Source organism: Eptesicus fuscus, chromosome 5 (genome assembly GCF_027574615.1).
Source record: "Eptesicus fuscus isolate TK198812 chromosome 5, DD_ASM_mEF_20220401, whole genome shotgun sequence".
Classification (NCBI taxonomy): domain Eukaryota; kingdom Metazoa; phylum Chordata; class Mammalia; order Chiroptera; family Vespertilionidae; genus Eptesicus; species Eptesicus fuscus.
In genome coordinates, this window is record NC_072477.1 from 109011822 (window position 1) to 109035313 (window position 23492).

Here is a 23492-nt window from a genome sequence, read left to right on the forward strand (position 1 = left end):
GCTTGAAATGCTATTTTCTGTTTTTCCTAAGATAGTCTTTCCCATCAAAGGTAATAACACTATCCCACATTTTTATTCTTCAATTTTGCACATTTAGAACTTTGGTTTAAAATAGAGATCCAACATTATTTTCTTCCACTTGAAAGTATACTGTACACCAATACCCTTTAATAAATAAAACACTTTCCCCCTATGAACTCAAATGTCATTTTGATAATATTTGAAAGTTCCATAATTACCTGTAACAGCTGTATTTTATTCTTTTTCATTGTCTATACTTAGGCCAGCACCTTGATGTTTTGATTAGGAAAGGTTTCTTTTTAATTTTTAATATCTTGGCTTCCTCGCTCTTATTCTTTTCTCAGTTTCCTATAATGTGTCCACTTAAGGGCACTTTCTCTAGGCACAGATAATAAGATGAAACTGGATACAAACTGTAAGATGTATGTGTTATCTCATAACTAAAAAATGCAGTTAAGTCCTAGCTGGTTTGGTTCAGTGGATAGAACATCAACCTACGGACTGAAGGGTACTGGGTTTGATTCCAGTCAAGGGCACATTCCCAGGTTGTGGGCTCGATCTCCAGTAGGGGGCATGCAGAAGGCAGCCGATCAATGATTCTCTCTCATCATTGATGTTTCTCTCTCTCTCCCCCCCTTTCTGAACCTCTCTGAAATCAATAAAAATATATTTAAAAAAAAATTAAAAATGCAGTTAATTCAGTTAATAGGCAGAGTTGCAATTAAATTACACAGAATATCTATATGTAAAAAGCCAGAGTTTGTGACAAACATGACAACCAAACGACTGGTCACCACCATGAGGTGCACTGAGCACCTCTTGGTCCCTCCCCCACCTCCCCCTTCCCCGCAGCCTGAGAATGGGGTGGGGCGGGACTGGGGACTGGTGAGCGGGCTGAACAGCTGACCTCTTGGTCCCTGCCCCCGGCCCTCAGGCTCTGATGGATCAGCGATGGTGAACGGGGAACCTGGGTGGGTGGTGGGAGGGCCGGGCTGGCTGTCAGGCCGTTAGGATCACCAGCTCATCCTTGACTGCTGTGGAGCTCAGGCCTGCAGGAAAGCAGGCGCCGGCAACTTCACCTCCATGTGCGTGCGCTCCACCAGCCGCTGATGGAACACACTGCCCACTTGGAGCCGCTCACACTGGGGCGGGTAGGTCGCAGGCACGCCCCGCAGCTTCCATCAGAACCTCAAGCCCCACAGCAGCAGCACCATGTGAGCAGGCCTGAGCAGGCAGCGTGTTCCATCAGCAGCCAGCCCGGTGCACATGCATAGAGGTGCAATTGCTGGCGTCTGCTTTCCCGCAGGCCTGAGCCCCTGAGCAGCCAGGGATGAGCTGGTGATCCCAATGGCCTGACAGCCTGGCGGCGGAGGCGGCGTTTGGCCTAGGGACTGGCAAACAGGCAGAAGATGGCCCTGATCACAGGAGGCTAGGCCCTAGGGAGCCTACCCGCACAATTTCGTGCGCTGGGCCTCTGGTATAAAAATAAAACAGTAGCCCAACTGGTTTGGCTCAGTGGATAGAGCGTTGGCCTGTAGACTGAAGGGTCCTGAGTTTGATTCTGGTCAAAGGCACATGCCCAGGTTGTGAGCACGATCCTTAGTAGGGGGCATGCAGGAGACAGCTAATCAATGATTCTCTCTCATTGATGTTTCTAACTCTCTCTCCCTCTCCCTTCCTCTCTGAAGTCAATAAAAATATACATAAAAAATTAATAAAACAGTAGAAAATAATCGCATGGACAAATGTAATTGATGTGTAGGGCAGACACTATGCCTCTCATTTGAGGCCAATAACAAGGTATTCTACACGGAAGGAAACAGAGGCATGGCTAGAAAAATGGAAGACAGTGTTAGGCCAAGAATCTCATTATTGCGAAAAACAAAAAGAGCAAATATCCACTAATGGAGGTACAGAGACCAAATAAGATAGAGTTCACTAATATTTTATCTGTCCAACCCCATCCACATATTAATAAAGAAATAAACTAGTCATTTTACAGCTGGTCATAGCCAACCTTCCATCTAGTCAAGAATAATGGTTGAGCTCACTGAGGTACTAGGTATGAGAACTCCAAGGCCTGCTCTTTCGATTTTCAGAGATTATGAATCCACTCACAAATAACAACAGAGAATATAAACATGCTATTGCCTTCCCCAGCACAGAACCCCCAAAAAGTCTGCTCTCTAATTCTTACCAAAAACACATTTGAGTCCTCTGGTAACAAATAGAGTAGAAATGTGGCTACTTTACTTCCCACTCTAAGGCCCTCAAATGTACCAAAAGAAACATTTCTAGATAAAATATGAAACAACCCCAAAACATAGATCAGGAAGTGGTTTATCAAATACAATATAATTTGGGACAAGTTGAAGATGAATATCATGAGCCAATATATACTTCTACATATCTAAGCACTGTTGGATTTCCCTGAAAGAAATTAAGAAGGTCTTAAAGATTTTTATTTAGAACAAAGATGAATGAGGGTGCAGACAATCATAGGAGAGATAGCAAGCATTCTTCTGAGGGTCCATTTCCATATGGAGGAAGGACAAGGTAAATGGGATAAAGAAGAGATTATGTGTATATGCCAGGTTCAATTTATCTGACTTCTAAATGAGAGAACCTATAAAGGGAGATAATGTAATGCTCAACGTTGGTTGAGCAGAAAGAAAGAAATCATCAAACAGATGACCATGTTATATTGAGAGTCACATGCATTGTCTGTCCTAGCTGATCTATTCATCTGAAAGGAGGGAATACCAGTGCTTAGGAGAGAAGTTTTTTGTGAGAAAGCATTGTGAGACAAGAAAAGTAAACAACTATCCAGATACCCACACTACTACCATGCATAATTCCAGTAACTTCAAGCTCTTACCATATTCTAGTCATTATTCTTGAAGTTTACAAACACTAAGTCTTTCTATCCTCAAAATAACCCCAAGGAGGTAAGTACTCTTATTATCTCCATTTTACAGATGAGGAAAATGAGGCTCACAGAAATTGACTAAATTTCCTATAGTTATACAACTAGGGAATATAAGACCCAGAATTTGAACTCAAGCAGTCTGGTTTAAAGTTCAGACTTTTAACTATTTTGTTGTGTTGCCGTTCCCACACTAATGTTAAAAAATTGGCAAACCCATAAGGTACAAAGGATTTTTATTTATACAAGAAATAATGACATACCTTGTACTGTAAGCTCTGCTTGAGCTTCAACTGTTTCATTTCCATTATCAGCTACACAAAAATAAGTCCCAGCATCATCCTCCGTGACATCACTGATCTCCAGGCTACCACCTGCCAGCAATGCCAATCTTTCAGAGCTGCATAAAAAAATGATACATTTAAAAACTAGGAATATGAGAAATTCTTCACATAAAACGGAGAAAACACTTAAGCAGTATTATTATTTATATGGCTTTAGATATAACTTTTTTTTCTATCAAGGTTCATCTGGATATTTATAACATCATTCAAGGGCCATACAAATTTATCAACTTAAAAAATTAACTGCAAAATTTGGTCAAACATTCAACTAACTCACCTCTAATGTCTTGGCAGGGCCAGACCAAATGATTTTGTGGACCTTATATGGCCTACAGGCCAGACAATCCCCATCCCTGCTTTAGATGGACAGAGACTACATAAAATTATCAGAATTTAATTTAGTACAACTTGCTTTCCTCATAGTTTTCATGCATAAATATCATGATTGCAAATCAGAATGTGACCCGGGACCGGGTGAGGCCGTGCGCCCCTGAGTCCGGATGAAGCCGCGCCCCTGGGTCCAGGCGAGACCAAATCAGAGGGAGTCGGACCTGCATTACCACCATTTGTCAACCATCCAGAGCTGAATAGTCAGTGCCGACATGTACACATAAGGAACTGGTGGACACTGAAAATGGGTCTCAAAAGAACTGTTGGTCCAGAAAGAAACTCACTACAGACTGATTCATTTGCCTGTCAGCATGACTATTATTGCTCATCTCACATTCAGTTCTTATAAGTATATTTCTAGTAACACATGATCTCACTCATCTAGGGGAAATGATGAACAACATAGACTGATGAACAAGAACAGAACCAGAAACAAGGAGGCATCGATCAGACTGTCGGGCCTCAGAGGGAGGGTAGGGGAGGGTGGGGGTAGGGGGGAGAGATCAACCAAAGGACTTGTGTGCATGCATACAAGCCTAACCAATGGTTAAGGACAACAGGGGGGTGGGGTGGGGTGGGGGATGGGAATGGGGGGATGAGGACAAATATGTGACACCTTAATCAATAAAGAAATAAAAAACACAAAAAAACAAATCAGAATGTGATAATGAATTATCTCTGACACTTCTAATTATTCCCAAAGGGATACCACTTTTGTGACAGATTCCACTACCCACAGTACATCCCTGCCTTCTTACTCTTGCACAGTTTTTGGCTTTTATTATTTTACAAATTATATAATTTTTGTTATTGTTAGTCCTCACCCAATGATATTTTCCCATTGATTTTGAGAGTGGAAGGAAGGGGGGAGACAGACAGAGAGAAAAACATCAATATGAGAGAGACACATCGATTGGTTGCCTCCAACCCAAGCCCCAACCAGGGTGGGGATTGAGCCTACAACTGAGGTATGTGCCCTTGACAGGAATTAAACCCGCAATCCTTTAGTCAGCAGGCAATGCTCTATCCACTGAGCCAAACTGGCTAGAGCACAAATTATGTAATTTTGAAGTCTGGAATCAACCTGAGAGTTACTCCACCCCAGCTATGGCCATTGAGATAACTATTACAGAAGGCAAATGTCAGATCAGAAACAGTAAGTCAGGAGATCTCAGTGCCTACTGAAAGTTTCCTATGGTGGCTCTGATACGAAAGGAAGGAAAGAGGAAGGGAAGGGAAAGGAAGGAAGGGAGAGAGAAGGGCAGCTGCCAAAGAGCAGCTTCCTGGGTGTGGTGCCTGGGCATGATCAGCCACCATTATGCCATTATCCACAAGAATGCTGATCATTACCAACCCAACTCTACCATGTGATTTAAGTCTATTTAACCTTTTGCACTGGGATGTCGAGTGTGACTCGACCCGGTTAGCATTAGAATAAAGGAATCGAGAAAAAAGCGAGTGCAAAGGGTTAAAGAGAATAGAAAGTAAAAAAAAAAATCCTATAACATCAAGAAAGAAATCACAAATCAATATTATCAAATTTTTATAAAGTGAACCAGTTTAGTTCATTTGAAGACTTTGGAGGTTACAATTTTATTTTTATTTTGAGGTTCTACATCTAAACTGGTTTTCATAGACAAATAGACAAATTTTTCTCTCAAATCTTAATACAGTTACTTTTTTTTTTTGTCTGTATCTATGCTTAGACATGTTCTGATCATTTGGCTTTTCATATAGAATTCCTGATGGAAAAAAAAATCAGAGGGAATGACTATTCAAGTCTGTGCCACATTTATAATTCTCATCCTAAGTAAAGTGTGATTCTGGCTTAAATTTCAGTACACTATGAGTTTGGGTAATTAGTCTTCCTGAATCTGATAAACAAGATTAAGTTTCGGACAAAGGAAGAAGAAAACCAGAATCAGGTTTCGTACCTTCTCTAAGAATTACTCTGCAAGGTCATTATTAAACCTTATTAAGGTGGCCTTCCTATTAGAAATATCTTAATTATGCCCTCAAATCCCAACTTTATGTGATAGGACAGAGAAGCAAGACAATTTTAAATGGAATAAGCAAGAATTACTGGGGCAAATAGGTTAAAAAAATTAGAAACATTACAATACTGTACTTTATCCTTCGACAAAATCACTATTAAGCTTCAGAAACAGAAATAATGTTCACAAATGGAAAAATCAGCAATACATACATATAACACTCAGCTAAGAGGAACATAATCTGAAACCCTAGTTGGTATGGTTCCTTTAAAATCAAGACAGTATTGATCTCTAATAATTATCCTAAAAATATTCCTAATACTTGTTATGCCTCACATTTGCCATAACTGAGTGCCAGTACAGCAGAAGTCAATCTTTCTTAATGGAGTTGATTTTACTCCCCTTAAAAGAAGTCTGAGAGGAAGAATATCTTTAACTTGTTCACAAAACTATATGATGGCTAAGAGTAAAATGGCAATCAAGCCTTTACAACTTCAATTTTCAAAAATGCAGCAAAAGAAAAAAATATGTAAAAAACTATACCTTGTCCGTGGACCCAATCTGAGTGTGGCTGAACATAAAGGGTGTGTGTGTGTGTGTGTGTGTGTGTGTGTGTGTGTGTGTATGTGTGTGTGTGTCTGAGAAGCCAGGTCAGTTTAGGAGAGCCTGGTGTGCTAAGGAGATCTACTTTTTTTGGCCAAGCGGAAGGCCTTTAAGAAGATGAATAATATGATCAAATTTAGTGAAGAAACAAGAGGAGTGGGGAAAAGACTAGAAGCAGGAAGTTTATTGTAAAGCTATTTTAATGGTTCAGAATTAAAAAGAGATAAACTATGGCAGTAACGACTGGGGTAAAGAGAAGGCAAAAACGTTAGATGATGAAAGTGAGGAGAGGGACTTATTCATTAAGTTAACACATTTATTGGCGTGCGTGTGTGTCAAACAGCAGCTAGGGATGCAGCAGTAAGCAAACAAACAACCAGTGCTATCATGCAACTCAGTGGGAAAGAGAGAAAAAAATGATAATTCTACATAGTGCTGTATCAAAAGAACCTGCCCAGAAATTAGAATGAGAGGTTTCCCTGACTACAGTAATCCTTGAGCTAAGATAAAAAATGAGTAGGAGCTAACATACTCAGGGGGAGAAAAGATTTCAGAAAGAAGACTAGCCCCTGCAAAGGAACTGGGGCAGGAAGGATCACAATGCATTGGGGATCTGAAAATAAACAGTGTGGCAGGTGTAATAGAAAAAAAAGGGAGAAAGATGAGAATGAAGCAGACCACACAAGGCTTTGAAAGCCATTTTAAGAATCTGAGTCCTGTCCCAGCCAGGTGGCTCAATTGGTTGGAGCACTGTCTCATACACCAAAAAGTTTGTGGGTTCGATTCCTGGTCAGAGCACATACCAAGGTTGTGGATTCAATCCCCGATTGGGAGCATATGAGGGGTAACTGATCAATGTTTCTCTTTCACATGAATGTTTCTCTTTCTCTCTATCTCTATCTCTCCCCCTCTCCCCACCCACCTAAAACCAATTTAAATTAAAAACAAAACAAAACATAAAAATAGCACATACCTTATGGGAGGATTTTTTTTAAAAAATTGAATCCTTAACCTAGAACCGGTGTAAATCCATTTTAAAAAGTAGCTGGGGAGTTACCAGTGATGTGGTGAGTTTAAGCACGGAAAAGACTGGTCTGGCAGGAAGATGCATTTAGAATGAGGCCAGAGTACATGTGGGAGGAAGTTAGGAGGTGACTATGGTAATTGAAGGCACACTTAACAGTAGCTTGGAAGGAGGTAAAATGACAGAACTTGTAGATAAATGAACTGGAAAGAGAAGCTGAGGAAGAAACGTGTCAAAGAAGACTCAACCTTTTGCACTCGGATGTCGAGTGTGACGGTTATTGAATGTATCAATAATTTGAAATATAAAAAAATCCAAATAAATAAGTTTGTATGAAAAGAAACTCCAGTTTTTTATTCTACTACTGCACTTTGTAAAATCTGGAGTATTTAAAAAATTAAATCCCGAGTAGAATAAAGAAATCGAGAAAAAAGCAAGCGAGTGCAAAGGGTTAAGGTTGGGGCAGTAAGTGTGGAGGGAAAACTGCTTGTTTAACTTAGGGTTTTTTTGTGTGTTGTTATTTGAATGGGAGAGGAAAAAACCTTTTAGAGGCAAAAGATGAGGCAATGGAGAGAAAAATCTTGGGGTGAGAATTCATAAAAGTGCTACAAAGGATGGACACTAATAAGATCTAGAGAACAAAAGGACTTCTTAGATACTCTGAAACAGCAGGACAGGAAGAGTATGTAAGTCATACATATACTCTGGCACAAAATTTATTGTCATTTTTTTTCTTTAAACCTTTTACTTTGAGGTCACTATAGATTCAGATGCAGTTCTAAGAAATAATCAGAGATACCTTTACCCAGTTTCTCCCAGTGGTAACACCTTATAAATCTACTACAGGCCCAGCACATGATTAAACCGTGTGAGTGCAGGGTCCCCTAGGCCTAGCCTGCCATCAGAGCCATGTCTGCTGCCCCGCCCTGCGATGCCTCGCAAGGTCCGTGGATGCTGCTGGTGCCCTGCAACGCTCCTCGGACACTGCCGGCACCCTGTGAAGCTCCTGCACCCCACAACACTCCGCTCAGCATGCTCCGCTGATGCTGCCGGCACCCCGCGACACTCCCTGGGGGGGCGGGGGGGGGGCGGGGAGGTCCCGAGAAGTGCTCCAGCACCTCCTGGTGACCAGTTGTTTGGCCGTTCCACCGTTACGGCATCACAACTACAGGCCTTTTATGATATAGATAGTAGTGTATGTCAACCAAATACTGACACTTCCATCACCAATTGCCCTTTTATACCCTCACCCACTTCCTTTCCACTCTCACCTCTTCCCTAATTCCTGGCAACCACTAATCTGTTCTCCATTTCAGTAGAATGTTATTTAAATATTAGAGGCCCAGTGCACATAATTCGTGCACAGGTAGGGTCCCTAGGCCTGGCCAGCAATCAGGGCTGATGCCAATCAGGGCCTTCCTGCTGCTAACCAAGGCCTCCCTTCCCTGGCAGCCAGCCAGGGCCTTCCTTCATTCTGCACTGACCCCTAGTGGTCAGTGCACGTCATAGCGAGCAAAAGAACTCCTGGTCTCCTGGTCAAACTCCCGCGGGGGACACTTTGCATATTAGCTATATATATATATATATATATATATATATATATATATATGTATATGTATATGTATATGTATATGTATATATGTGTGTGTGTGTGTATGTGTGTGTGTGTGTGTGTGTGTGTATATATATATATACATATATATATATATATACTAGAGGCCCGGTGCACGAAGTTCGTGCATGGGGGGGTGGGGGTCGCTCAGCCCAGCCTGCACCCTCTTCATTCCGGGACCCCTCAGGGGATGTCAGACTGTCGGTTTAGGCCCAATCCCATAAACCAGCAGTTGGACATCCCTCTCATAATCTGGGACCACTTGCTCCTAACCGCTCATCTATCTGCCTGCCTGGTCGCCCCTAATTGCCCTCCCAGCTGGTCTGGTTGCCTCTAACTGCCCTCCCCTACCGGCCTGGTTGCCCCTAACTGCCCTCCCCTGCTGGTCTGGTTGCCCCTAACCACCTCTGCCTTGGCCCCCGCCACCGTGGCTTTTTCCAGAAGGATGTCCAGAAGATGTCTGGTCTAATTAGCATATTACCCTTTTATTAGTATAGATAAGTATTTGTCATATTATTCTCTACTTTTCTATATGTATTTAAAATACTCCAGAATATTTTAAGCAAATAAAAACTGGTCAAGTTGCAGAAAAATAAAAGTTTTGAAATACAACCTGGTAGGCTTGAAAGCAACAACATTTGCATAAAAGGGCATAAGTTGCAGTCGGCAACAAAACTTGTTAGGATTGCTTGGTTAATATTCTTTTGTTGGAAAGATGTGGTTTGGGCAAAGGAGAAAAGGAAACCAGCCCTACAAAAGGGAATGTCTGATTGGCTGTTGCCACAGCAGAGAGGGGCAGGTGCGGCAAAGGTTCAGGCTGTCCCACAGGCAAGGATGTCTGTGTGTATGGGACACCAGAGGACACCGTCACACCTGAAACACAATTTGCTAACACAATTGCAGACCTCAGGAAGAATCACTGTTTTTAAACTATTATTTCCCTGACATATAAAATATACATACATATAAATATACATGCCCTCTTCTGAGCTTCCCCTGCCCTCCACTTGGCTATGGCCTTCTTTTCATGTCAGCGAATTGGATGTACAGACATAATTTTTAATGGCTACAGTGTTATCCCTGACTGTTTGACGTTACTATGGTTTACTTCACTAACCCTTTATTGTGGGGCAGGTTGCTTCTGTTTCCCCTGGCATCAACAACCACAGTAAACATAATTGCTTATTTGACTGTTTACTTAGGACACATACACAGACATGGAACTCCTGGCCCAAAGCTAATTCACTTGAATTTTGATCCACATTTCCAAACTGACTTTCTAGAAAGTGCTTCTGTTTGTTTAGCCCATTGGTTTTAAATCACATTACACTCCCACAAATGGGTTAAGAGAAAACTGTTCAACGCGCCTTGGACAAATCGCAAACTCTTGCTGAACTTGAGCGACCCCAGGGTGCAGGACCTGGAGGATCCGGGCTGGAGGGTGAAGTCCAGGGAAGTGCGGGTGACGCAGTCGAGGGCCTTGTGTGGGTGCAGGCCTGTGAGTGTGTGTCGCTCAGGTCCACACTTATGCACACAACCCACACGCCCTCACTCCCGCTCTGCACCCTTGGCCACCAGAAACCTCCGTGGAGCCTTCCATGAGCTCGGATGCATCCAGTCCCAGCACCAAGCAAGTCTGAGAAAGTTTTCCCAGACTGACTCCTGCCCGCTCCAAGGGGAGGCGGGATCAGGAGGATCCGGGCTGGAGGGTGAGGTCCAGGGAGGCGTGGGTGGCATGCCGAGGACCCTGTGTGGGTGCGGGTGTGTGAGTGTGTGTTGCTCGGGTCCACGCTCATGCACACACCCACACGCCCACACTCTCGCTCTGCACCCTTGGCCACCAGGAACCTCGCAGAGTTCAGCCCACTTGCCAGTCCCCGCCCACTTGGTCGAGCCTTCGGTATGCCTCTGGCTCTGTATATAAACAGATACCCACGCAGATGCCTGGCAGCTAGCAAGTCCTTTTAACCTCTCTGTTAACATGTATCCTGTTTTCAAAAATGTTAACATTTGAAGAAAGGAGTATGCATACAAATGGAGGAAATACAGAACTTCGAGTACAATTGAGGACTACTGCAGAAGTGTTTGTAACAGGCAATTTTGGAAAAACAGAACAAAACTCAAATACATCCTCTGTCTCTTCCTCCCCTGTCATTTGAGCAGGCAGATCGCTCCACAGTGACCAGGTCCATAGTATCGGGGACCCCAAAATCAGTCCTAGCTCCCTGGAAAGGAAGCCGACCCAACTTTTTGAAGTTTGGGGGGAAGGATATGTGTTAAAGGGCATCTCCTTTTTTCAGCTGTGACTGGTGCAGAGCAAGGGGCTGCATCCTGCCGACTGGAGCATGTGGGAACTAGCCTGCTTCTGAATATATAAAAAGTAAATGTCTTGTTACCAAAGTGGAGAAATATATGAAACGGTTAATGACAGAGAAGCTTCTTTTAGAAGATGCCCCTTCTCACTACTCCCAGACATGCCTCCCTCGGACTGACGACAGGCAGGGTGGCCTCCTACTCACCAGATCCGCCTTGGACGCTGGTAGGACCGGATATGGGGGCCTGAGAGCGCTCACTCATGAGGCTTTCAGCTCCAGAGGGTCTGTTTGGAGGAGGACTGGTAACAGATTTTGTTCTTTCCCAGCCTTCTACAGATAAACTACATTCCCAAGCAAAACAATCATTCTTCAAAAGACGCCCAACGTTCACATCGGCCTCCGGACTGGAAGTGGGTCTTCTCCAAATTCCCAAGGAGAAGGGCCTAGGGCGGGTCTGCTGCTCCTGATCAACCCACGCAGCCTTTCCCCGCCGCACCTCTCGGAACCGGGCTCTGGGTGCCGCAAAGGGAGAGGTTCCCTGAACCCGCTTCCCGCACACCTAGGCTAGGATGCATCTCGTAGGCATCAGTGCTGGGGCAGCGGTGGCCAGGTCCTCCGGCGCCTCGCCTCCAGAGCTGCAGTCCCACATCTCCCAGCCCCCAGCCTCAGGCGCGCCCCCGCAGTTGCCTGAACCACAAGTCGCCTCAGCACAGGCCCCATTAGCCGAAAGCCAGCCTCCTGGCAGCCTGGTCACCACACCCACCACCGCTGGTAGCTCTCTGCTGCTCGCTCACTGCCGAGCGCTCTCCGCTGGGGTGGGGGCGTGCTCTGAGCCGCTCCTACCCCTGGAGTGTGCCCACTGCCCAGAGGCTCTCCCTCCCTCTGCCACAGGCTTGGGAAGCTGGCCTCGTTGCCAGGGCTACAAAGCCAGCATCCCGCACCGGCCGCTATGGGCGTCGCCATCTTTGTAGCAGAGTGATGGTTAATTTGCATATTACCCTTTTATTAGATAGGACAAGGTGTCCCCAACAATGTATACATACACTTTGAATAATTATAAAGGCAGTTTATTAAAAAACGTTTCAAAATTGAGCTACAGCTGTTAAAGTGTGTATATATTTTTGGGGGGACATTCGGTAGAATCACAGTATGTAACTTTTGGGGACTGGCTTTTATAACTCAGCATAATTTTCATCCAGGTTGTGGCACAGATGAATGTTTCATTCCTTTTATGGCTTAGCAGTAATTCCACAGTATGAAGATACCATAATTTATTTAACCATTCATTCAATGAAGGACATCTGGGTGGTTTCGAGTTAGGTGCAATAATGAATAAAATCACTAAAAATATACATGAACAGGTCTCCATGTGATTGTAAATTAATTTCTACGAGATAAAACCCCAAGAGTGTCAATATCAGGTCATATGGCAGTTGCACATATAAAGTGTTACTTTTTTTTTTAATAGGAGAAAACAACCAAGTTTATTGCATATGTACATACAGGGTTCCATAAGAATATGGGAACCAAAGAGTATTTGGGCAATTTGGGGTTTGAGCTAAGGATAAAGAACAGGGGGGGTCCAGGTTTGGAACTCCAAAGGAGAGGAAGGCAATTTATATGGAGATGAAAAGCAAATGTTTGATAAACAAATGTTTGCTGGGCCATCTCTAACAATGGACAGAGGACTTTCATCAAAGTCCTCTGGAGGGGCCTTGGTGGGTTCCTCCCTGTCCATCACACTGAAGTCATATCAAACTATAGTTGTCTACGATGATAGCTCCCTTCATTTTTAAAATGTACTTTTATTGTTGAAAGTATTACAGATTTCCCCCTTTTTTCTCCAACTGACCCCCTCAATCTCGCACCCATCCCCAGGCCCTCATATACTAAGTGTTTTAAGAAACTGCCCAACAGGTTTTCACAGTGGCTGCACCACTTCAAATTCCCATCAGCAAGTCTGAGTGACCCTGCTTCTCCACAGCATGTGTTCTCACTTTTTAAAAACTCTTAGCTATTCTGATATGCATGTAAGTGATACCTTGTTCTGGTTTTAATGTACATTTCCCTGATGGCTAATAATGTTAAACCATTTTCCTTGTGCTTATTTACCATCTTTTTCTTTTTTCAACGAAACATCTATTCATGCCTTTGCCCATGGTGTAATTAGATGATATGCATTTTTTAAATATTGAATTTTGAAAGATCTTTTATACATTTTAGATACTAGTTCTTTGTTGGAGTTTGGCAAATATTTTCTCTCACTCAGTAGTTTATCTTTTCTTCATCTTAACAGGGCCTTGTACACAGCAAAAGTTTTTAATTTTGATGAAATCTAATCTTCAATTTTCCCTTTATGGATTGTACTTTTGGTGTCAAATCTAAAAACTCTGCCTAGCCCTAGATCCTGATTTTCTGTGTTTCCTTTCTAAAATTTCATTTTGCATTGTACATTTGGTTCCATGATTCATTTTGAGTTAATCTTTTATGAGATGTGAGACTTAGGTTGAGTATTATTATTATTATTATCATTATTATTATTATTATTATTATTATTATTATTACTCGAGGCCCGGCGCACGAAATTCATGCGTGGGTACGGTCCCTAGGCCTGGCCCAGGATCAGGGCCATCTTCCCCACCTGCCCACAGCCCGCCCCGCCCCCTCTCTGCCACCCACCCCCGGTTGCCATTCACCATTGGGTGATCGGTGCCTGATGGCTGGGGGAAGCGACCAAGAGGTCAGCTCTTCCTACCCGCTCGCTGGCCCCACCCCCGCTGCGGGTGGCCATCAGGCAATCGGAGCCTGCGGCCGGGGAAAGAGACTAAGAGGTGGTCAGTGAACCTCATAGTGACTGGTCCAGCAGTTGTTCAGGTGTTAGGGTCAATTTGCATATTACCTTTTTATTATATAGGATAGAAGCCTGGTGCACGGGTGGGGACTGGCTGGCCTGTCCTGAAGGGGGCCCCAGATTGGGGTGTTGGGGTCCCCACTGGGGGCGGGGCCAGCTGGGGCGAGGGTTTTCAGGCCGGCCCCACCCCTGATCAGGGTGGGAGTCCCTGCTGGGGGTGGGGCCAGCCTGGACGAGGGGCCACAGGCCGTTTGCAGGCCACCCACACCCCCGGCTTTGTCAGGAAGGACATCTGGAATGAAGTCTGGTCTATCCGATCTAATTAGCATATTACCCTTTTATTAGTATAGCTTATTATTACTATTTGTCTATGGATGAGTGTCCAATAGCACCAATACCATTTGTTGAAAAGGCACTTTCCTCCACTGAATTGCTTTTGGATCTCTGTCAAAATTTAACTGGGCATTTTTATATGGGTCTACATTTGTATTCCCTATTCTGTTTCACTGATATATGCACCTATCTATTCATCAATACTGTACAGTCTTGATTATTGTAGTTATACAAAAGTCTTGAAATCAGGTAGACTGAGTCTACTCACTTAAAAAAATATTTTAAGCTATTCCAGTTTTTTGTGAGTGAATGTAAATGATGTTGTATTTGTAATGTCATTGTTCACATGTTCAATGCTAATGCATAGAAATACAACTAATTTTTATATTTATCTTCTTGCAACCTGTTGAACTATGTCTTAGTTCTAAGAGGTGTTTTTTTTGTGTGTGTGTATTTCTTGGGATTTCCTATGTAGACAAATATTCCATCTGAAAATAGAAACAGTTTATTTCATCCTTTCTAATCTATATGCAATTTCTTTTGCTCGACTTACTGAACTGGCGAAAACTTCGAGTACTATGATAGTGACCTCCTTTAAGTGGTCCCTGATCTTAAGGGGAAAATTCTACCTTTCATCACCGTTAAGCATAATGTTAGCTGTTGAAGTTATTTTTCTGAGGGTTTTAAAAATAACACGAGTGCTGAATTTTGTCAAATGCTTTTTCTCCACTGATTAATTTGATTACATAGGTTTTTTTCTTTAGTTTGTTAATGTGGTAGATTACATTGATTTTGGAACACTAAGCCAGCCTTGCAACTGTGAAATAAACCCCACTTGGTGACTATATACACAACTTTTTACATATTGCTGAGTTCTATTTGCTAATATTTTAAGAATTTTTATATTCATATATTGTGTAGTTTTTCTTTTCAGTAGTATCTTTGGTTAGTTTTTTGAGTAATACTAGTTTAAATTCCTCCTCTTCTATTTTCTGGAGAGATTGTGTGGAATTGCTGTTAAATATTGTTTAAATGGTAGAATTCTCTGGTAAAACTACCTGGACCTGGAGATTTCTTTTTGGAGGAGCTTTAAAATTACAAATTCAATCTCCTTAACAGATTAGAGGGCTATTCACATCACTTATTTCATATTAGAGGCCCGGTACATGAATTTATGCACACTGAAAGGAAATTAGAAGAAATATTTTAATATCACTATTCACCCTTTCTGTAGAAGTGCCAACCAAATTCATGATTGACAATGACAGATCAAACACACGCATGCGATTGGTGCCAGTGAGAGCTTTATATATATATAGAGAGAAACTTGTAGTTTCTGATGTACCTAAGCTTTTTCCAGCCCAGTGAAGCACCCTTCCCTTTCAGGTATTGTCAGCGAAACGGCAATAAATATCAATACGAAACATATTATTATTGTAGATCACGGAGGAAGAACAAAGGGTGAAATATTTAACTGCAGCAGTGTTTGACTATATTCTGCGTAGTGAGAAAACCTGAAGTCATTTTCAAGGTCCATGATTTCTTACTTCTTTTCAGTCGGGTCAAGTTTCTAAACTTTCTAAATACCTGTTTTCTGACTAATGAAAAGAAAATAGGATTTAACCGAGTCTCCTATCCACCTACTCCAGGACTTCTGTGAGGATCAAATGAGATGAGACACAGGAAAATGTTCACAGACATTTGGTTAAAGTGTAAAATGTTTCCACCTGGCTATAAAGCAAATTGTGTTCCTGGGCTGAAGACACTCCAAGGAGGCTAGATGCTAAGGAGAGGAAGCCAGGCATTGCTATGTGATGTCATTACCTGGCACCCACAGCCACTGTTTCTGGGCTGGGCTAGGCTGTGGGCCACATTTTGTGCCACGGGTTCTCAACATCATCGGCTGTGATTTGGTGGGGTGTAGCTCCAAGGTGGTGGCGGGGCCTGTGTTGCACTTGGGGGAAGCCGAGAGTTGCTTTGTGGGTGCCAGGTCTGTGGTGTTGTTTCTCTGTAAATGGCCAGTGCATGTCACAGAAGCTCCTGCATTGAGCGACTGCCCCTAGTGGTCAGTGCACATCATAGCAACTGGTCAGATGGTTGGACACTTAGCATATTAGCCTTTTATATATATAGATTGGGTTAGATATGATAACTTGTATTTTTGAGGAAATTGTTTATTTTGTTTAAGTTGTCAAATTTACATGTGTATAGTTACTTATAGTACTCCCTAATTATACTTTTGATGTTTGCAGGGTTTGTAGTGGCATCACATATTTTAGTCTTAATACTGATCAACTGTGATCTCTTTCTTTTTCTAGGGCACTTATTTTTTCCTCTGTCCCATGCAGTCTGCTGCTAAGCCCATCCACTGAGGATTTTTATTAGTACTAGAGGCCTGGTTCATGAATTTTGTGCACGGGGGAGGAGGGAAAGGTGTCCTTCAGCCCAGCCTGCACCCTCTCCAATCTGGAACCCCTCTCACAATCCAGGACTGCTGGCTCCCAACTGCTCGCCTGCCTGTCTTCCTGATCGCCCCTAACCACTTCTGCCTGCCAGCCTGATCACCCCCTAACCACTTCCCTGCCAGCCTGATTGATGTCTAACTGCTCCTCTGCCAGCCTGTTTGCCCCCAACTTCCCTCCTCTGCTGGCCTGGTCACCCCTAACTGCCCTCCCCTGCAGGCTTGATCACCCCCAACTGCCCTCCCTTGCAGGCCTGGTCCCTCCCAACTGCTCTCCCCTGCTGGCCATCTTATGTCCACATGGGGGCAGGATCTTTGACCACATGGGAGCAACCATCTTGTGTGTTGGAGTGATGGTCAAACTGCATATTACTCTTTTATTAGATAAGACTAGAGGCCCGGTGCACGAAATTCGTGCACTGGGGAGGGTGTCCCTCAGCCCAGCCTGCACCCTCTCCAATATGGGACCCCTCAGGGGATGTCCAACTGCAGGTTTAGGCCCGATCGCTGTGGAATCGGGCCTAAACCTACAGTTGGACATCCCTCTCACAATCCGGGACCGCTGGCTCCTAACCACTCAATACTTGCCTGATTGCCCCCTAACTGCTCCCTTGCTGGCCTGATTGACACCTAACTGCTCCTCTGCAGGCCTGATTGCCCCCAAATACCCTCCCCTGCTGGCCTGATCACCCCCAAGGCTTTTATTGGTATAGATATAACCCTGCACAGAAAATTTTACTAACCCTGCTGTACAATAAGGGCTTGACGATTGAATCATTAGGACCAGACACCAAAATTTCTTTTCTTTGAATAGTGGAGGGAATAATTATCTTGTCTTTAAGTTGCCTGGAAATTAAAATGAGATAATGCTTAGAAAAGTATAAAAGCACCATATAAAGCCAACTGTCTTTTTAATGAAGTGGTGAAATGAAAAACACTATTTTTATTCTCCCCTTCCTTCCTTTACAGCTTTTATTTAAACTTTGAAATTTATAAAAATTTCACTCCAATTTTCATTTCTTTACATTCAACATTATTTTGTATTGGTTTCAGGTTTTATATTAGTTACAGAATAGTGGTTAGACAATCATATACTTTACAAAGTGTTCCCTGATATTTCTAGTACCCACCTGGCATTATACCATCATTAAAACACTATTGACTATATTCCCTATTTAAGTGACAATGGGTTTACAGGTTCCTTTCAGTGTTTCTTTTGTGTTGCTCATCCTTCCTTTTCTTTCTCACTTCTTCCCTCATTTTCTTTATATAGTATCTCAATTGGCCATCAAAGCTCAGTGAAGGCACTGGGACATGCTTCATCCATTTTACAGACCAGGAAACTGAGGCCAGTTCCAGGTAGCTGTGGAACTTGACTCAGCACACAGGAAGCCCTCAGAGCCATGCTCTTTGCGCTTCCTAAGAGTCAGCCGCCCTTCCAGTCAGGCTTCCGAGTCTCTTTCTCGAGCCCCTCTTCATTGCGGATGCTCCACATTCTTTCCTCTCCCCGCATTCTTTACTGCCCCCGCTTCTCCGGAGCAGGTGGAAGCCTTCACACTCACTGCCTAGGTATGCTCTGCCATGGGGCAGGGTGTCACGAGCTTGCTTTTGGGTCAAGGCGGAAGCAGGAGTCGCTGCCTCTGAAGTGTGAAGGCCGCCTGAGAAAGGCCTGTTAGCACTGGGAGCTTCTCTAAAACACATCAGTCAGTCCAGTACCCTGCAGTGCAGCACCCCTTCACTGAGGTGGCACCGCCCCTCAACCCCGGCCTCAGGAATGAGGGTCCTTGCCCCTCTGCCAGGAGTCCTTCCATGCCCCTTGATCCCTGGCTGGGCCCACCCGCGTTTTGGGGGCACTGCAGAACCTCTGTCTCTGTGCAGATGAGGCAGATCCCTGCCCTTCATCTCCATGAAGCTATGAATTTGTGGCCAAAGGCCCATGTCTGTGTCTCAGCAACCCCATGCCTGCGATGTTCCCAGGGACTTCCAGGAGCGGCTAGGCGGGTCCAGCCTCACCTCCCCGGGCCACGATCGACCCAGGGACCCCCGGGAGCGGCTAGGCGGGTCCGGCCTCGCCTCTCCGGGGCCCCCTAGAGCAGCTAGGAGGTCCGGCCTCGCGTCTCCGGGGCCACAATCGTCCCAGGGACCCCCGGGAACTGGTAGGTGGTCCGGCCTCGCGTTCCCGAGACGGCGCTGTTCCCAGGGACCCCCGGGAGCGGCTAGGCAGGCTGTTGCCCCTCCTGGGGCGTGCGATGGACCCGGACCCCTCCTGTGCCGTCTGGCGCTGCCCACCCCACTGCCTCCCCTGCCGATGGACTGGTACCTTGTGGGCGGTGTCTGGCGCTGCTTTCAGGGCCTCCTCCGCCTCTGATGGACCCATACCCCCGAAGCAGGCCATGGTGCTGCCCGCCCTGCCTTCATATGCAAATTAACCGTCATCTTTGGTGGGTTAATTTGCATACTCCCTCACTCTGATTGGCTGTGGGCATAGCGATGGTACGGTCAATTTACATATTTGTCTATTATTAGGCAAGATAGAGGCCTGGTGCATGGGTGGTGGCCAGCTGGTTTGCCCTGAAGGATGTCCCTGATCAGGGTGGGGGTTCCCTTGGGGTGTGGGGCAGCCTGAGCAAGGGGTGTGTGGTGGTTTGTAGGCCAGCCACGCCCCCTGGTGACCCAAGCGGAGGCCCTGGTATCTGGGATTTATTTATCTTCTACAGTTGAAACTTTGTAGCCTAGAGCGGAGCCAAGCTTTCTGCTCGCTCCGTGGCGGCAGCCATTTCTGTTGGGATTTATTTATCTTCTATAATTGAAACTTTGTAGCTTTAAGAGGAGGCCTGGGCCGGCCAGGGTGTGCAGAAAGCTTGGCTTCCTCCATCACTGGGAAACCCAAGCCTCCCTCCTGCTCGCTCCATCGCTGTAGCCATCTTGATTGGATTAATTTGCATACTCACTCTGATTGGCTGGTGGGCGTGGCTTGTGGATGCAGTCGAGTGATGGTTAATTTGCATATTACTCTTTTATTAGATAGGATTTTGGTTATTCTCTAGGTTCAAATTTAGCCACATGGTTTTTATTTAAATCTTCCATTCCCTTGAGGAGACTTTCTATTTCTTCACTGAGATATTGTTTTTATTTGTTTGAAGTGTGTTCATAATTGCTCACTGAAGCATTTTCATGACTGCTTTAAAATATTTGTCAGGTAATTCTAAAACCTGTCAACTCTATGTTGACATTTATTGATTGTATTTTCTCGTTTAAGATTTCCTGTTTCTCTAATGAATGAATTTTCTATTGAAATCTGTATATTTGGAGTATCATGTTATGAGACCCTGGATCTCACTAAGTCTTTGGTTTTTAGCTGGCTTCTTCTAATACCACTCTGGCAGAAGAAGGGAGAGATGCCATCTCATCACTGTCAGGTGGAGGCAGAAGTCCAGGTTCCCCACTCTATTAATTCCTGAGAGGGGTGGGAGGCTCTCCCCATTATTCCTTAGCAGGGTTGGGAGTCCTGGCTCCCCACTAGGTTTCCACTGATACTACCCACTTAGCTGGGTACAGCAAAAGTGCTTCCTTACTATTCCCCACATGGCATCCAGACACCACGAGGGTGGGGTGTGGACATCCATACTACATGGTAGTGAAAAGTTCTGACTCTCCACTAGGCCTCCTCTGATACTACCCAAGTGGGAAAGGGAAGTGTTTCTTACTGTGGATCGGACAAAAGTCCTGGCTCTCCCATATGGTCAGCACTGATTTTGCCTGTTGGAATAAAGTCTTGGCTCCCTACTTAGCCTCTGACATCACACAGGAGGGAGGGTGAGGGACCTCATTACAACCTGGCAAAGGTAGAAATCGAGTCTTCCACTTGGCCCTTGCTGGCATGACTGAAGGTCGGTACAGTTTCTTCCATGGTGTTGGGCTGGAGTAGGAGTGATTATAGTCTAACAGTTTTGGTCTTGCTAGGCAGCCCCTTTCCTGGTCCTCTAGCTGGAGAGAGCAAACTCTGTTAGAGCGTTTTTGTATGTTCCTGTTGGTGTTTCCAGGTTGTCAGCTTCTTTAGCTCAGGTTGGTTTATGGGGGGTGGGGGGGGGGGGAGACAAAACCACCAAACCTCAGGGAACTCATCATAAATTGTTCCTTGGGTGCCAAAGTCCCTAAAACCAGTCAGTCTTCTTCTCTCTACCTTTCGGAGTCTTATTATGTTTTCTGTACATATCATTTCCATAGTTTTTAGTTGGACTTACCTAGAAGAATAGGGAAAAATACATCTACTCCATCTACCTAGAAAAGAAGTCCTCAACTTGTTTTTTAAACAAGTTCTTTTAATAACTTAAGCATTTTTAAAACTATAACCTGTTTCTTTGTGGCTGGGTTCTGATCTATTCCAATAAAACATAACTTTATTTGATTACTAAATTTCAATTTGCTATCTGTCACCTTGCACTTTAGCATTTGTATTTTCTGGATTCTCTCCCTTTAAAATAAAACTACTCAATGAATGGAATTCATTTCTACCATCACCACCACCCTTCAATAGCTATGTTTGGTTTGAATCTGAACAAATTTAAGCAAAAGATTAAGTAAATATTATCAATTCTTAAGACATTTATAAAAGCAGTGGTAACTGTGGGGAAGCATGAGACTTGGTTGGAAAGTCTGTAAGGAATTTCTGAAGGGTCGGGGGCCTCTAGGAGGACCTTGCCAAAGGCGGTAGCCCCTGCCTTGACTTTCTTTTCCAAACTAGTCCAAACCTCCAGGTGTTTTGCTAAAATCTCTGTTTAATCTTTTAGACCCAACTTGTAGAAGAATGTGCTTTTTCAAGGATACTTACCCTGCTGATTGCATCTAGAGGTTAATTTTAGTTCAAGCTGTTTTGACAAAAAAAGCCTAAGGAGGCAGGTGAACAGGGCTTTTTGCTCCTAAAGCAAAATAGCTCCTTAGCCTCTCTTTCACAAAAACGTGTGTCAGAGTAATCATTCATCCGTCGCTCAGGGTCTGCCAGTCAGCCCCAGCAGGTAATGTTTTAAAATATTCATTTTCAAAGATGTTTAATAATTTAAGATCTCATAAAACTCTAGCTCAAACAAAGACATTTTGAGTAATTACTTATGTGTAACTTGACACAATTTTGTATTCCATTCACCTACTGATATTTTCTTATATTATATTCAAGCATTTAACCAAAATATATTGGTCACCACTCTCCCTATCCTGTTACATAGATAACAACATGAACAACATCATCAGGTGTCCTACTCTTACATTCTTTTGAAACTTTCTGAGAAAGTGATATATCAAAGCAATGCTTTCTCAGATTTTTCTACCACATAACCCAAGTATGAAGAAGCCCAGAGAAATCAAAGTAGAACAGTCTACTCAATCTTAAGTTTCCTGATTAATCCTTAAAACTCAGAGGAATAGTACTAGTAATGATATATCCACATTTAATTAAAAAAATTTTTCCCTCAGAAATACCTTTAAAATCAAAAGTAACAATTTGATAAAACAAAAAAGGAAGATATGTAACATTCTTGCCATGATTTCTATACCCCTGACCCACCTAGACCTCAGTCTGAGTGTCATTCTATTAGAGAACAATTCTCTAATACACTGTATAAAATAGCAATCCCACATGTACCTCTCTTGGCATCCATGACATGCTTTGTCATAATTTTCTTCATAATACTTACTATAAAATGAAAATTTATGCTTATATGATTATCTACTCTTCCCTGCTACAACATGAGCGCCTTAAAAGCAAAAACTCTATATTTGGTTTACTGCTGTATTCCCAGTACCTAGAACAGTGCCAAACATATTCAGCATTCAATAAATATTTGTTGAATATTTATTTAATAAACAAATAGAATCATACAAGTTCTCACTTTTATTTCTTATATAAGAAAGCAAATTCCTATGTTTTACATATTTCAGAATGTCCATCTATGATATAATATTAAAGTTTTAAAATTCACCTATTTCAGCTTTCCTACTCCTGATAAACATTTTATTCTAACATGTAGCCAATAAAAATTTATTCTTTAAGAGCTTGAAATTTTTATCCCCTATTTTAATGATCTCTATGTTTATTCGCATAAGTTTAAAAAATTCCCTGGAAGTCTTATAAATTCTTTGAATATTTAGCTGGGAAATGAGAAGAAAGATGTAAAATATAGGCAGAAGAAGCTGTGAGTGGATGGGTATTAAGAAACAAATCAGGTGATATTGCAGATGACACCACCAGCTTTGCTAATGGAACGTGTGAGAAATAACATGATTGTTATTCCATCTTTTCCACTGATTGCTGAAGGTTGATTACCAAACTGACTAGACCAGTGGTTGGCAAACTCATTAGTCAACAGAGCCAAATATCAACAGTACGACGATTGAAATTTCTTTTGAGAGCCAAAAACCGACTTCTGCGCATGGGCCACGAAGTTTCAATCGCACTGTACATGTGCGCCCACGCGTGTTATTTTGTGGAAGAGCCACACTCAAGGGGCCAAAGAGCCGCATGTGGCTCGCGACCTGCGGTTTGCCAACCACTGGACTAGACATATCTTCCTTTCCATGTCTTGGTTACTGAACTACACAAATTATGAATGTCTGCTTACTTTG

At 43.4% G+C, this 23492-nt stretch overlaps 1 protein-coding gene across 7 annotated transcripts in view; it reads right to left on the reverse strand.

The window, feature by feature from the left end:
* NEO1 (neogenin 1) overlaps nucleotides 1-23492 on the reverse strand; it is a 360999-nt gene that overhangs the window by 214140 nt on the left and 123367 nt on the right. For all 7 annotated transcript variants that reach the window (XM_054716716.1, XM_054716720.1, XM_054716721.1 and 4 more), the window contains one exon: nucleotides 3211-3347. In XM_054716716.1, coding sequence (XP_054572691.1) covers nucleotides 3211-3347 — 137 coding nt within the window. The remainder of the gene's footprint in view (nucleotides 1-3210; nucleotides 3348-23492) is intronic.